The sequence below is a fragment of the Cydia fagiglandana genome, chromosome 12, assembly GCF_963556715.1.
Source record: "Cydia fagiglandana chromosome 12, ilCydFagi1.1, whole genome shotgun sequence".
Classification (NCBI taxonomy): Eukaryota; Metazoa; Arthropoda; class Insecta; order Lepidoptera; family Tortricidae; genus Cydia; species Cydia fagiglandana.
In genome coordinates this window covers 8,808,826-8,822,248 of record NC_085943.1, presented here as the reverse complement: position 1 = coordinate 8,822,248, position 13,423 = coordinate 8,808,826, and the positions used below count along the sequence as shown (strand labels likewise).

Below are 13,423 nucleotides of genomic sequence, written 5' to 3'. Positions count from 1 at the left end.
GTCGACCTCTTTTTCTTGTCGCGCCTGGAAAGAGACTATTTGGCCCAAATAAAGGTATTCATGGACATATGCAATGTGTTCTCCGTTTACCTCAATCCAACGTTGTATACCGTTAGTCATGACTTTGGTCTTTGACATATTCATCTTCAGTCCAACCTCGAGGCTTGCATTGCTAAGGTCTTCTAGCATATGATGTAGCTCGGATGCCGTTGAGGAAAAAAGGACAATGTCATCGGCAAAGCGAAGGTTAGTTAACCTTTTCTCGCCGACAACCAGCCCCTTGTCTCCCCAATGCGGCGCAAGCTTCTGGAAGACATGTTCTAATGTACTGGTGAAATAACTATTATACATTATTTTATCTGGTTTAAAACTGTTTCCGTGCAATTATGCGATATGATGCAGGTCATCAGTGTTCAATAATGAACGTTGTTGTCAAGTACACTGTCGGACACGGCGAATTTTTGCAGGTTTGTATTTGCGACCTTCCGTTTTCTACCGACATTTTGCTAAAAAAAAACAATAGAGCGTTTTTAAAACGAGCTACTGAATGGTTTGCTGTAAGTCGCCGTGTGCTCTATGGAACTTACTAACTATGTAAACAAACCGCCATATTGAAATTGTCTCTGAATTATGAATTTACTAGTGACTTTTGTTTAGAGTCAGACCGAGAAGTCTGCAGCAATTTTGATAGCCCACGCAGTGCAAGTGTCATTTTAAACGTCAAACTTCTATGAAATAATGACGTATAAATAACAGTTGCCCTGCGTGGGCTATCAAAATCGCTGCAGACTTTTAACCCTTTAACCGCCAGAGTGTGATATATAAGACATTACATATCCAGCTCATTTCGCCACAGTCTGATAAATAAGACAAAGATCTGATTTGGTTTTTACAGCACATTATAACTCCCGTAACTATGCCAACCTTACTCTGCGTGGTACAATTACTGTCGGTGGCGACACGAGCACGCTCGATCTTAACGTGTTTTATTGAGAATAGTCAGTGCTAGTTGTATTGCCGGTGTGGAAGGGCAGGAGGCCCTTCGTCATTTCATATCACTCATCCAACAAATATTAATATTGCAGTCCATACAGTTCCATTTTTGACACTGGCAACATAACCAGTCCTACGGTGAGAGTATCTATGGGTGGTATTCCACCTGTCCAATTTTTTTGTTTAATGTGTATTTTGTTTCACATTTTGCTAAGAGAGTGAGACAGATTGGTCAAAGAAATTGGACATTTAGAATACTACCCTAAGGTGGATATTTATTAGTTTTATTACTTAGTCGTCTGTCAAAACATTTCGAATATTAGAATTTGTAATGTTGGGTGAAAATACTTTTGTGTCTCCTTTTAAAATGATTCAAGTTTGGTGATTGGCAAAGACAGGAAATACTCGTAAACTAACCCCCTTATTCATAAACGTGTACTGAAGTTGACAAGCTGATAATAATCGTTCGTCCCTTTCCGAGGTATTGGTATGACGGAAAGGAACAAACGATTATTATCGGCTTGTCAACTTTAGTAGACGTTTATGAATAAGGGGGTAAAGGTATTGAGACCTAATTAAATTGTCACTACATCATTATTTGTTGTAATAAATATTCAGTTAGTATCTCGGTACGTCTTATTTAAGTCTATAGCTTTCACTTAATGCTAAAATGCCTTATGTATCACAGTTCGAGAGGAACATTTTATTTCCTCGTATAAAACGCTAGTTTTACTTTATTTTGTTGTTAATGGTCACACCTAATGTCTAGAATGCATTTATGTTCGTTGCGACGAAAATGATACAGCAATAGTATTAAATGTTTTATAAATGTACTAATAATTAGTTCTGATGTTTCTTTTATATCCTTGTATCTTTGATACCAAGCTCTCATTATCTCTATCCACCCAGAACATTCTGATAGAGACGAACAGATATACAGATTCAGTTATATTGTGGCACTAATTGCAGAGATCAATGCTCGTATCCGAGATTATCATTTCTAACTTGTCCATTCAAATATCAACCCTAATTTTAGGCAAAAAGATTCAAATTGCAGCGACTTTTTTTACTGACGCACGGTTAATCTCAAATAATTTCAGCCATAGGTCGGACTTGCAGATTGGCGACGCTACGCATGCGTGTGCGCATTGTTATCGATCATGTTTTGAATGCGCACCGTTATACGAAGCGGGTTTCCATTACACTTTTGTAAGGTCAAAACCAATGAGGTTGGACGGTCGAATTATATAGCAGATGGCGCAAGCATAGCTTGCCTTGGCAATCCCTAGAATTGTGTCAACTTATTGCTTTTTTTAATGATACTTTATACCCTGGATGCCAGCCTTTTAAACCATTTTTTTAGAAAATTGGTTTTAAAGACCGCTTTATAGGAAAAAGGGGCAAGCCATGATGGCGCCATCTATGCAAACTTTTGACAGTTGCAAACTTGACAATTGACGATCGACACTGTTAATTTCTGTACATTTCTAGGTAGCCAAATAACGACGGTTATTTACTTGCTGGGCCAGAAATGTACGGTGAATTGTCAATGTAAGCCTTACTCCGTACATTATGAGGTAACTCTGGTGGTGTGGTATCAAACTTTTGATAACCAGAGTTACCGCATAATGTATGGAGCTGTACAACGCCATCTACAAATATTATATAAATGTAATTGAAGGGATGTTTACAAAAACAACATAACTGCTTAGAGCGGTTGACACTTTTTTAAGAACATTGTCAATCGTTTCAGGTGTCAACCAGTGTAGTCATGTTGTTTTTGTAAACATCCCTTCAATTGTTTTAGGCTTTCTAATAAATAATTATTTGGTGATGAGTGCCGCAGCATTCACACTTTATTTTTATGGTTATACGAGTAAACAGAAGGCCTACTGCGAACCAGGTTCGACGTATTGCTTTCCTGTCACACTTACGTACGAATTTACAAGTGTGACAGAGAGGTAACACGTCGAACGTGTTCGCGCCTCAGTGACGTATGAGGCGCAGACATGGGAAAGATTAATAACGAATGCAAATAGGTGCATTCATTTTAGGTCCGGCAGAGAAATGGGAACACACCGAAACTAAAGACAGTTGAAACCAGTATAATCTGTGGGTTTTAAACCCATTAATTTAAAAACCGTAAAGTCAACTAGCTTATGGGCAGGCGTGGCTTACTCCGCGATTTCGTCGCTTTGCTACAGGTAGCTAAAAGTACATCCGTTCGACCCTAATTTTGGGGTTTGCCATAAGCCGCGCTGTCGCCACCTAGCGGCCACATCTATGCTGATTGTGACAGACGCGTTTTGTTAGAGAGTGAGTCGTCTGTACCTAGTACTATTATTTATTCTGTGCTATGGGCGATAATGGACCCGCGCACCGCGACAACAAAAGGTCACAGCCCGTGACGACCGACCGGCCGCTGGTCGGCTCATTATGGGTTCGATCCTGGCTCCGACACCACGGGATTATGTGAGGTGAGTGATATTTACATTTTTGGTGACATTTGTTTGGATTCACACCCGAGTTCTAAAGATAAGTCCCGAAACATATTTATATAAAAAATGCTGTTTAGCGGAGTAAAATTTCGTGTCGACATTTAATACGATTTATAAAAGTGGAATAAGACAACAACATGAGATTAAGAGCCCATCAACGTGCACACTAGCGCCACTGCTAAATAATCCTGAGGGGCTACCGCGAAAACCGAAATTCGCAAATTGCGGGGATCTTTCTCTTTGGGGCTATTCATAAAATTATGTCATTTCAAATTAGACGTAATGGACAGCCCCTTTTACTCCAATGAAGGCGTAATTTAGAGTGACAGAGAAAAATGCCCGCAATTTGCGAACTTCGATTTTTGCGGTTATAGGCCTGATTATTTCAATTTAACGAAAGACATTTAAAAAAGGGGGCCGCTACGTACTGTATTTTGTATTTATATAAGTACCTTTTGAATACATCAGACTAGTTTTTATGTTGCTGGATTCGTCGATCTATGCATTAGCAGTGGCAGGAGAAACTATGGATTTAAGCTTTATGGAACTTATTTCGTCGTTGCATAACGATACAGTAATGTATATTGTGCGATAAAAAGACATTAGCGTTTCGTTCGCAACGACGCAAATGATTGGCATCTTGGGTAGGCCCCCTGATAAGAAAGTTACATTTTATCTTCAACACTGGCAAAGTAATCTGATGCAAATTTTGAGTTTGTCACGCGTATTCGGGAAACGAGATAATTGCAAGATTCGAGACGAACTAGAGATTTTTGGGATCTACATTAGATATCGAGTAGATGTGACTTGGATATCTAAATCATAACTTGTGGAAATCGTTCAAGAGGACGTCCAGTAGAGCTACCGCCATCAATACCGAAAATGGTCAAGTGCGGGGATTTTTCTCGGTCACTCTAATTACGCCTTCAATGGAGTAAAAGAGAAAGATCCCCACCATTTGCGAATTTCGGTTTTCGCGGTAGCCGCTCTGAATCGTGGAAACGTCAAATTTGACATTCTACCTTACAAATATCTTTAAATTATCCATATCGTAACTTCTTGATGTCTAATAGATATGTAACTCATTTTTCGAATCGAGCCGTGTGTCCACATGTTGGCTGGTAGAATTTACTTGAAGTCATGATTTTGAATGTTCATGAGAATGTTATTTCCAGTGTTTTACAGTTAGTATTTTCAATTTTCCTCGCGTTAGCGTGGTGACACTCGGAAGCAAAGTTCCCCTCGCAACGCTTAAGATTCTTATTTTTATTTTAGGATCTTCTCTTTGCTCGGGTGTTATGTAAACACAAAAGCAGTGTGTAAAGTCGGATATATAAATGTAGCCTATCGATTGACAACAACATTTCCATTTATCAAAACTGGCTTAGTACTTTTGATTTTTTTACATTCCTAGGTAAAAAGGAAAGTATGATGCCAAAGTACATAATATCTATTAGTTATTAATGTTACCTATTGTTCTATTTAACTTGCAGTAGGCACTCGAGGAAAAAAAGAAATTATATCACATAATTATTCTCATAAATTATTTATTTTTCGTGATAAACTTAGTGTACCTACAATAGTAACATGATTAGACATACATAATTACATATTGTTTACCACGAATAGGCTTGCCTCAGCCAGGCGTGTCTCACTCCGCGATTTCGTTGCTTTGCTAGAAGTAAAAGAGTGCATCCGTTCGGCCCCAATTTTGGGGTTTGCCATAAGCCGCGCGTGGCGCTATCGCCACCTAGCGGCCATATCTGTGCTGATCGTAACAGACGCGTTTTGTTAGAGAGTGAGTCTTTTGTACTTAGTACTATTATTTATTCTGTGCCTCAGCATAATGCTGACCCGAGAGTTGGCGCTGATCTTCCGGCGAGTCCATTTTTGTGGGCCACGTTCGATAACTATCTACAATAATATTATAATAAATATTAGTGCACATGATGATCATTATCAAAATTGAGCTGGTATTGTACCAATCCTTTGTGTTTGTTGCTCAATTTCGTTGTGAATGTTTTCAATGTTCACCTGTTTACTAATCATCAATACAAACCGGAGGTCGCGCTAATAGCCTCTCACTTGCGGCCCGCCACCCCTGGCTATTTTGTAGGTAATATTGTCAAACAACAATGTCTGATAGTCACACATATTAACAAAAGTGCGGTCCGCGTCAACTTCTTTAACTACTATGTGGCCCTTGGCTGCTAAAAGGTTGCCGACCGCTGACCTACGGGATTGACACACTTCTGGGACAGTTTTAATTTTGTTTATGCGTCTTTATATGTCGTCTTCAATATAATGATTCGATAATCAAGGCTCAAGAAATATACATTTCAATAGGTTATGGGCCCTTCCTATGGGTTACGCTTCCACTGCGTTGTCGCCTAGGATTTATGTCGTTATAAGCGAAATCTGATGACGCGTGTTCGGATTTGGTCTCGGGTACTGATCAAGCTAATATCCATAGCTTAATCAGTTTTTCTCTACGTAATACATATGACATCTTTTTGGGTTTATTCACTAAGCCAGCGTGAAACGCGTGCGAAGCGTCTCCATTCCAGCCATTGACGTAAATCTCAGGACGGGCCTTACGGACACTATAAATGGTACTAGTTCAGCGGTGTTACTCACGAATTCAAGCCAATCGTGCAGCCTAACGCAACGCGTGCGTGTTGCGAACTCGTCAACCAATCGCGATGTACCGCTGTACCTACTGGCCCCATTCTTATTGCCCGTAAGGCCAGTCCTGAGATAAAAAAAATATCTTTTCACTACACCAGCTCGGAAAGAATTACTTTGTACTTCAAAAACGAATAGCAAAGTTGCATTTTATCCACATGCGAGGCAAAGTAATCAAATGCAAATTTTGAGTTGTTTTCTTATGTTTGCTGGTAGAATTGACTTTTAAATGATGATTTTGGATGATAAATTTTTAATAACATTCATTTGAATTTGATTTGGTTTGATTTTGTTTGATATTTTACATTTAATATTTGCTTCGAGTTGGTGTGGTGAAAAATTTTGTGTTTCATTCGGGGGCAAATTTTGTTTAACCCTCGTGCTTTGAAACCCTCGCAACGCTCAAGATTCCATTTTTCGAACCACTCGCTATGCTCGTGGTTCAATTTTGGAATCTTTGGCTTGCTCGGGTATCAATATTAGCACGAGCGGTTAAACAACAACTTTGCCCCCTTGTAAAACAAATAACTATTATTTCAGAACATTAAAAATTCCATACAATATTGTTAGTACCATAATACATTACAGCTACATGTTAGTAAGTACATTAAAATTAATCATTAACACAATATTTTGACAATCAGATCAAGATTTATAATAAAATTAAAGTTAATTGGAATCATACGATATACGTCAATGGTTCCAGCTTTGACAATAATGTTCGGCTATTCTCCTGCAAGTACAGGTCGCATTTCTTAACCGATTCACATAAAATTTTGTGAACGGATTCGCTAATTACAGATTTTCTGATTGTCAATTCAGGGTTTGGATTTTTTTAATGGCGGATATGGACTGGCGCGGTCAAAGTTAGTAGGTACAATATAGATCACCGTCTGGGATAACATTACATGCACTCGGATCCATTGTATTGTATTGTAGTAAGTACGGGCAATTTTCCGCAACTCGACGTCCTGCGCCTATTTTGCGTGATAAGGGGTGGCCTAGTCCTGCCAGCCCAGCTCCTCGAGGAATCCCACCAAACCTCTGATGTTGAGTACATACTCAACACTCGGACCCATGAATAAATGATCTGTATAAGTCAACAGTCTATTTGCACGGACTATTTGATCGCATTCTACATGTTTGAATAGGATTTCGGGTAACGGGACCTATTGCTATTGATCGCGGCTATATGGAGCGGAACGTACCGTGCTGACACCTGATCGTGGGATTTTGGTGATTCATTAAAGGCTAGTTAAGCTATTGTGGTAGGTTTAGGTGCACATGTTGTTTATCGTTGTGGACTAACTTTTAGAATCACATTTTCAATGACGAGGCGTAGGAGACGTAGCATTATAGACAGTGTTGGCCGAAACGTTAATGCAATTGCTTTAAGGAATGCAAATCGGTTATTTTCGGTTATTTTTTGTATGGAAATAATCGGTTATTAACCGAAACCGCGGTTATTTCCATACAAAAAATAACCTATTTGCATTCCCTAGCTAATTAGATTAAGATTAGTTACGATTCATAAGAGCTTGTTGCTAGGCCTACACGAATAAAGTATATTTTGAGTTTGAGTTTGATTATTCTTGACCAATAACCAGTACAAATTGAACCGTCAACTGTAACCGTCCGTTACCGTTTACGGTTCAATTTGTACTGGTTAATGGTCAATTGCAATTAACGTTCGGCCAACACTGATTATAGATGTCGGTACTAACGATAGTATATACTTACATAAATGTGACGTTCCACGGCAAAAGGTACCTTATGGTGGCTGGCGCTTACGTCGCATAGCGCCGCAATAATATTGGAGCGACGTTATTAATAGTGCGTACGTCACAAATGCTTTGGTGATGAATTTGAAGACGGCATCGCATTTATTGCACAATCCCACTAACCCGGGGTTAAGCGGTTAAACCGTTAACCCATTGTCAAATTGTCCTGGTAACCTTGGCAACTCCAGGTTTAACCGGTTAACCCGGGTTAGTGGGATGGTGCAAGTGGCGTTACGAAAAACCAGCCCCTTCAGATTGCTCCTGTCACTGCTTCCTGCTTTATAAGATTTAAAAAAATTGATTTTATTCTTATAATTCCAGGCTCTATATTTCGTTTTTTTTTAGCATTAGAAATAAGGTAAACAATCTTGATATGTCTTTTAGTTGAAAAACACGTTTCAAAAATAAGTTACGGCAAATATGCAACAATTATGAATCTAATAAGATCATTTATATTCTTCTGCTTTCATAAGTAATCGTTTTTGATTTTTAAAAAGCGTTTTTCAATTAAAAGACATGTTAAGATCGCTTACCTTCTTGCAAGTTCTTTCTAATGCTAAAAAAAACGAACTATATAATTTTGCAATTTATACGAGTATTACATGAGTATTACACGAAATTATAGTTGTTAACTTATAGTCTGTATCTTTAGCTATTTAAATAAAAGTAAACAAATACACAAACCCGCCTGAACCTGTCACTGAACGACCTGTCTTTAACCTACATTATTTTGATCATGTAATGTTTTCATCTACCCTCAACTAGCACAAGGTGCCATTTGAGGGTAGATTTTGTTTACTTTTATTTAAATACTTAAAAATACGTAGACGTGTAGGTAGAGGTACCTATCGAGTAGTACGCGGTCAATGGGGCAACTACGTCTACTCAAGTATGGAGTAAGGGTTAGAGGTCCTTCTACCGCGATCGCACATTTCCTTATAGTTCGTTTTTTTTAGCATTAGAAATTAGGTAAACAATCTTGATGTGTCTTTTAATAGAAAAACACATTTTAAAAATAAGTTACGGCAAATATGTAACAATTATGATTCTAATACGATCATTTATATTCTTCTGCTTTCATAAGTAATAGTTTTTGAATTTTAAAAAGCGTTTTTCAATTAAAAGACATGTCAAGATCGCTTACCTTCTTGCAAGTTCTTTCTAATGCTAAAAAAAACGAACTATAGTAATGGAAACGTTGCGTTAGGCACGGATTAGAGTAGGCGCTTTTTATTTTGGTGGGGGTAGTAGGTACACTTCCAACGTTCCCGCCGTCAGCGTCGTCCAGATCAGCGGTCGCAACCTTTTAGCAGCCAAGGGCCACATAGTAGTTAACGAAGTTGACGCGGGCCGCACTTTGGTACCTAATATTTGTGACTTTGACGTTTGTCAATATTATATACAAAATAGCCAGGGAGGCTCGCGGGCCACAAGCGAGAGGTTCGCGGGCCGCTTGTTGCCGTCCGCTGGTCCAGATTATTAAGATTAGGTGCCAGATTGCCGGGTCTGTGTCTGTATTATCGAGGATCTATTGTATTCTCACGTTTCCCAGGCCATCGTCCTCGCCTGCGCCCAAATCCGCGGGCATTAGCAATGTTGGGCTAGATAACATTCACGGTCCGTCGCGCCTTCCGCCCATTTCATCACTTCCGGTACCACAATGACACCAAACATCGTTATTTACCATTTATTTAATGCCTATCAAAGCGTTAAGATCAATCGCGTAACATAATGGTTTTAATGGACAAAACCTCAGACCACGCGCGGTCTGCTAATAACACATATCAGAGTTTAAAGGTGACAGTCCATTTCCAACGACAGCTGCATTACTGGTCATTTTACTATGGAAATTGACAATGACAGCGACGCGTTCATTACCGGTAGTGCAGCTGCTGCGGTTAGAAATGGAATGTTACCATAAAACCTAATCGGGTAAACTGTACTTTATGTCCCCACCAATGTTTACCTCCTTCAACCTTATTGCAAGGCAGTAGTGGCGACTTTTCTACAAACTATAAGGGCCAATGCATAGCGCTAGGCATATTACAGGATTGTTACATTTTCAAGATAAACTGAAATAAATGTCGCCCCCTGGCACCACAAGCCTTCAGTAAGAAGTGCATATACTTGGAAAATTTGACTTATGTCGCTGTGGCCCGGTGGCCGAGTGGTTCAGGCACCTGCCGCGATAGCAGAGGACGCTGGTTCGATTCCAGCCTGGGGTATTGGAGGCCCTGGTCACTTTTTCTTAGTATATGACATTTATTTCAGTTTATAATTTATATAGTAGTGTTTCTACTTGATAAAAACAAATTAAAATATTTCTTGGAAAATAATTTAATTTGTTCAAATACTTCATAGTATTTTCAAGATAGTTGAAATTGGACTTAATATCATTATGACAATGTTCAAATTTCAGTTCGATAAAAGTGAAACATAGAACCCTGTAATATTGGGCCAGCGGTAGGTCAATCATTAGGTAGTTTATAGAACAGTTACGCATATAATGTTCTGCAAAATTAACTGGTAACTCTAAAGAATAATTATAACCTAATACCTAATGTTTATTAAGACGTCGTCGAAATAAAGCCTATAAAAAAAAGGCTAAAAGTAAGCTAAGGCTATAAGTCAGCTCTAAATGAATCGACATGACTACAATTTAAAAAATATCTTTAATCCATCCAATAATCTCATCGTCTTCCAATAATCTCACGAATGAAAAATCAATGGATTTAATTTTTTTTATGTTGCATTCCAGAACGAAATAAATCGAAACCGCGATGACGAATCCGAAGATTTTGATATTTTGGTGCGCGGCTCTCATACAGACTGCGCACTGTGCTGAGGAACATCATGGATATGAAACGCATTCAGAGGTAAGCTCTTATTCTAGTTATTTTATACACACACTACATAAGGCATGGTATGTTATACATAAGGCATGGACGACCGGTCTGGCCTAGTGGGTAGTGACCCTGCCTGCGAAGCCGAAGGTCCTGGGTTCGAATCCCAGTAAGGGCATTTATTTGTGTGATGAACACTAATATATGTTCCTGAGTCATGAGTGTTTTCTATGTATATAAGTATGTATCTATCTATATAAGTATGTATATCGTCGCCTGGCACCCATAGTACAAGCTTTGCTTAGTTTGGGGCTAAGTTGATCTGTGTAAGATAAGATGTCCCCAATATTTATTTATTTATTTATTAAAATAAAGCATGCTTTGGAAGGGTACATTGTTGCTTATGATTTGTTAAGCCATTACGACATAGATCGAGCAGCGCGTTTTCAATTCTTCTCACTCGACTGGTCAGTCACTGAAGTGAGTCCAGTTAAAAATTCTAATCCTTATCTCTGGTTTCTTCCCCTTGCTTTTGTGATAAATTATACATATATAATGAATACATACATACTGTATATTTCTTCTTTTCAGGTGACGATGGAAACTGATATGACCCGGGGCCGCCGCGGTGTTATCGAAGAGGAGAAATTTTACAACATTCACACCGAAAACAACCAGGAGGCCAACCAACCCTGGCTGCCCGGCCCGCCTGAGGACCCCACTACGAAAATATCTATCACAAACGAGAACGCTAAGGAGGTTCTTCCTTTGTATCAGACCACAGAAAGAGTTACCGATAAACCTACTGGCAGAGGTGCCAGAGCCTCCAACGACAACTGGATCAAACTGCCTTATCCAGGCCGCGAAGAGGATAACAGAGACGACATCCTCACGCCCCCGCAACCATCGGGAGAGCTGATCAACTCCCGCATGCCTCGAGTTAACTTCGTTACACAAAACAAAGCTTTAGAGGCATCTGAATCTAGAAACGACAAGGAAGCCATTCAGAGAGTAACAAGGACCGAAGATGTTCGAGATATACGAACAGACTTCGTCAGGCCAGACGAGGACGAGCGAATTAAGTTGTATAAGCCAGTGTACCCGCGGCAGGCAGTGTACTACCCGGCAGAATCCCGGCGACCATACTACAACGAACGGTACCCCCCTTACCCGGCCTACCCCGCTGATGATATGTATCGGCGCGATCCTTACTACGACGGTTACGACAGAAGGAGTATTCCTAGGTTTATCCCTGCACCATATGGCCCTAAAGTCGATAGATACGATGAACCTTACGACAACTACGTACCACGTAAACCGAAGAGAATAATCTACTACACCCATCTTCCTGAAGTCGTCAGGACGCCTCCTAGCGTAGATTTGAGATACAGGTACTCTGTAGACCCTTACAGGCGGCCGTATGATGACGATTACTATGCAAGAAACGGCAGGTACGACTACAGATTCAGAAACAAATATCCGTACGCACCTTTTAGGAAGGAAGAAAGGAATTATAGAGACTTAGCTGGAGCGGGTACGACAGCAAAAGACAAGAAAGCCGAGGAGAAAGTGACACCGACTCCAATAACTTCAGAAAAAGAGGACAAGTATAAGAAACCCACAGATTACAACAGGAACGTGAACAGGAATCTAATAAACAGTCACCAGTATCACGACGGCGTGGTGAACTATAATGAGCCGGTGTCTCACAAGGCCTTCCAGGATGTGGTGAGGCAGGACGACACCTACTTGCGGTACGATGAACCATTGTTCCAAGGCACCGTGGAAGACCCGTACCAAAGAAAATACTAATTGAAAGCAACTTCGTACACTTATTTTCATACGTGTTATGAATTTTATTTACGTATATTAACGTATGAACAACAGGCTAGATTTAGTAAAGTCTTAAAATATTTTATGATTTCAATACCTGTTTGTATCGATCACTTTTAATAACGTTTTATAAGTTGCCTATGTTTATGTTTGTAAATTGATTTTGTCTTTAAATTCGACGATAAATTACCCGTGTAAATGCAATGCAGATTCAGTATCTGTTTAACTTGTCGGTAATAAATGTAATTAAGAACGGTTTTGTATTAATTATACTAGGGTCCCGCGACAAATTGTACGCGTAATAAATCGGCCGTTTAAATTAAAACTCAGGAGGGTGAAGACGAATTTCATTAAGAATTAATTAATGTCATTCTTAAACCGTTTCGTTTTTCCTTGCGAATAAAAAACATCTGCTTGAAACGCGACGCGACTTCGAGGTAATTAAGCAATAAATTTTGTGGCTGGCAACATCTCGAGGTGGGGGCCAATTACAGTAAACATTTAAGAAAATGGATGCTCCAGACACGCGTACTAACCGACAACTAATTAGAGTGGCTTAGAAAAAATCCCGTAACGTGACAGCTTGTAATCAAGGGGATAGATTCCCGCGCTTTTTGTTTTTTAAAACGCTTTTTTTAAAAGCAGAAGCGACGGATTAATGGTGACGATAAATTACGAGTAATTAAATCTTGTTGAGGGAGGCTTGAGTCCGGGGTTTAAATCATTTTGGCTGACACAGTTCTGTGTTGAGTGATGTGATGTCGTGGGAGTGTTTGGGATTAATAGAATA

At 39.5% G+C, this 13,423-nt stretch overlaps 1 protein-coding gene across 1 annotated transcript; it reads left to right on the top strand.

Moving 5' to 3' along the window:
• The first annotated feature begins 3,430 nt into the window (after window positions 1–3,430).
• Window positions 3,431–12,686, top strand: LOC134669532 (uncharacterized). The gene is made up of 3 exons (XM_063527134.1): window positions 3,431–3,470; window positions 10,716–10,833; window positions 11,392–12,686. Exons 2-3 carry the CDS (start codon window positions 10,738–10,740, stop codon window positions 12,610–12,612), a joined length of 1,317 nt encoding a protein of 438 aa, XP_063383204.1. The 5' UTR covers window positions 3,431–3,470; window positions 10,716–10,737; the 3' UTR covers window positions 12,613–12,686.
• Window positions 12,687–13,423: the final 737 nt, after the last annotated feature.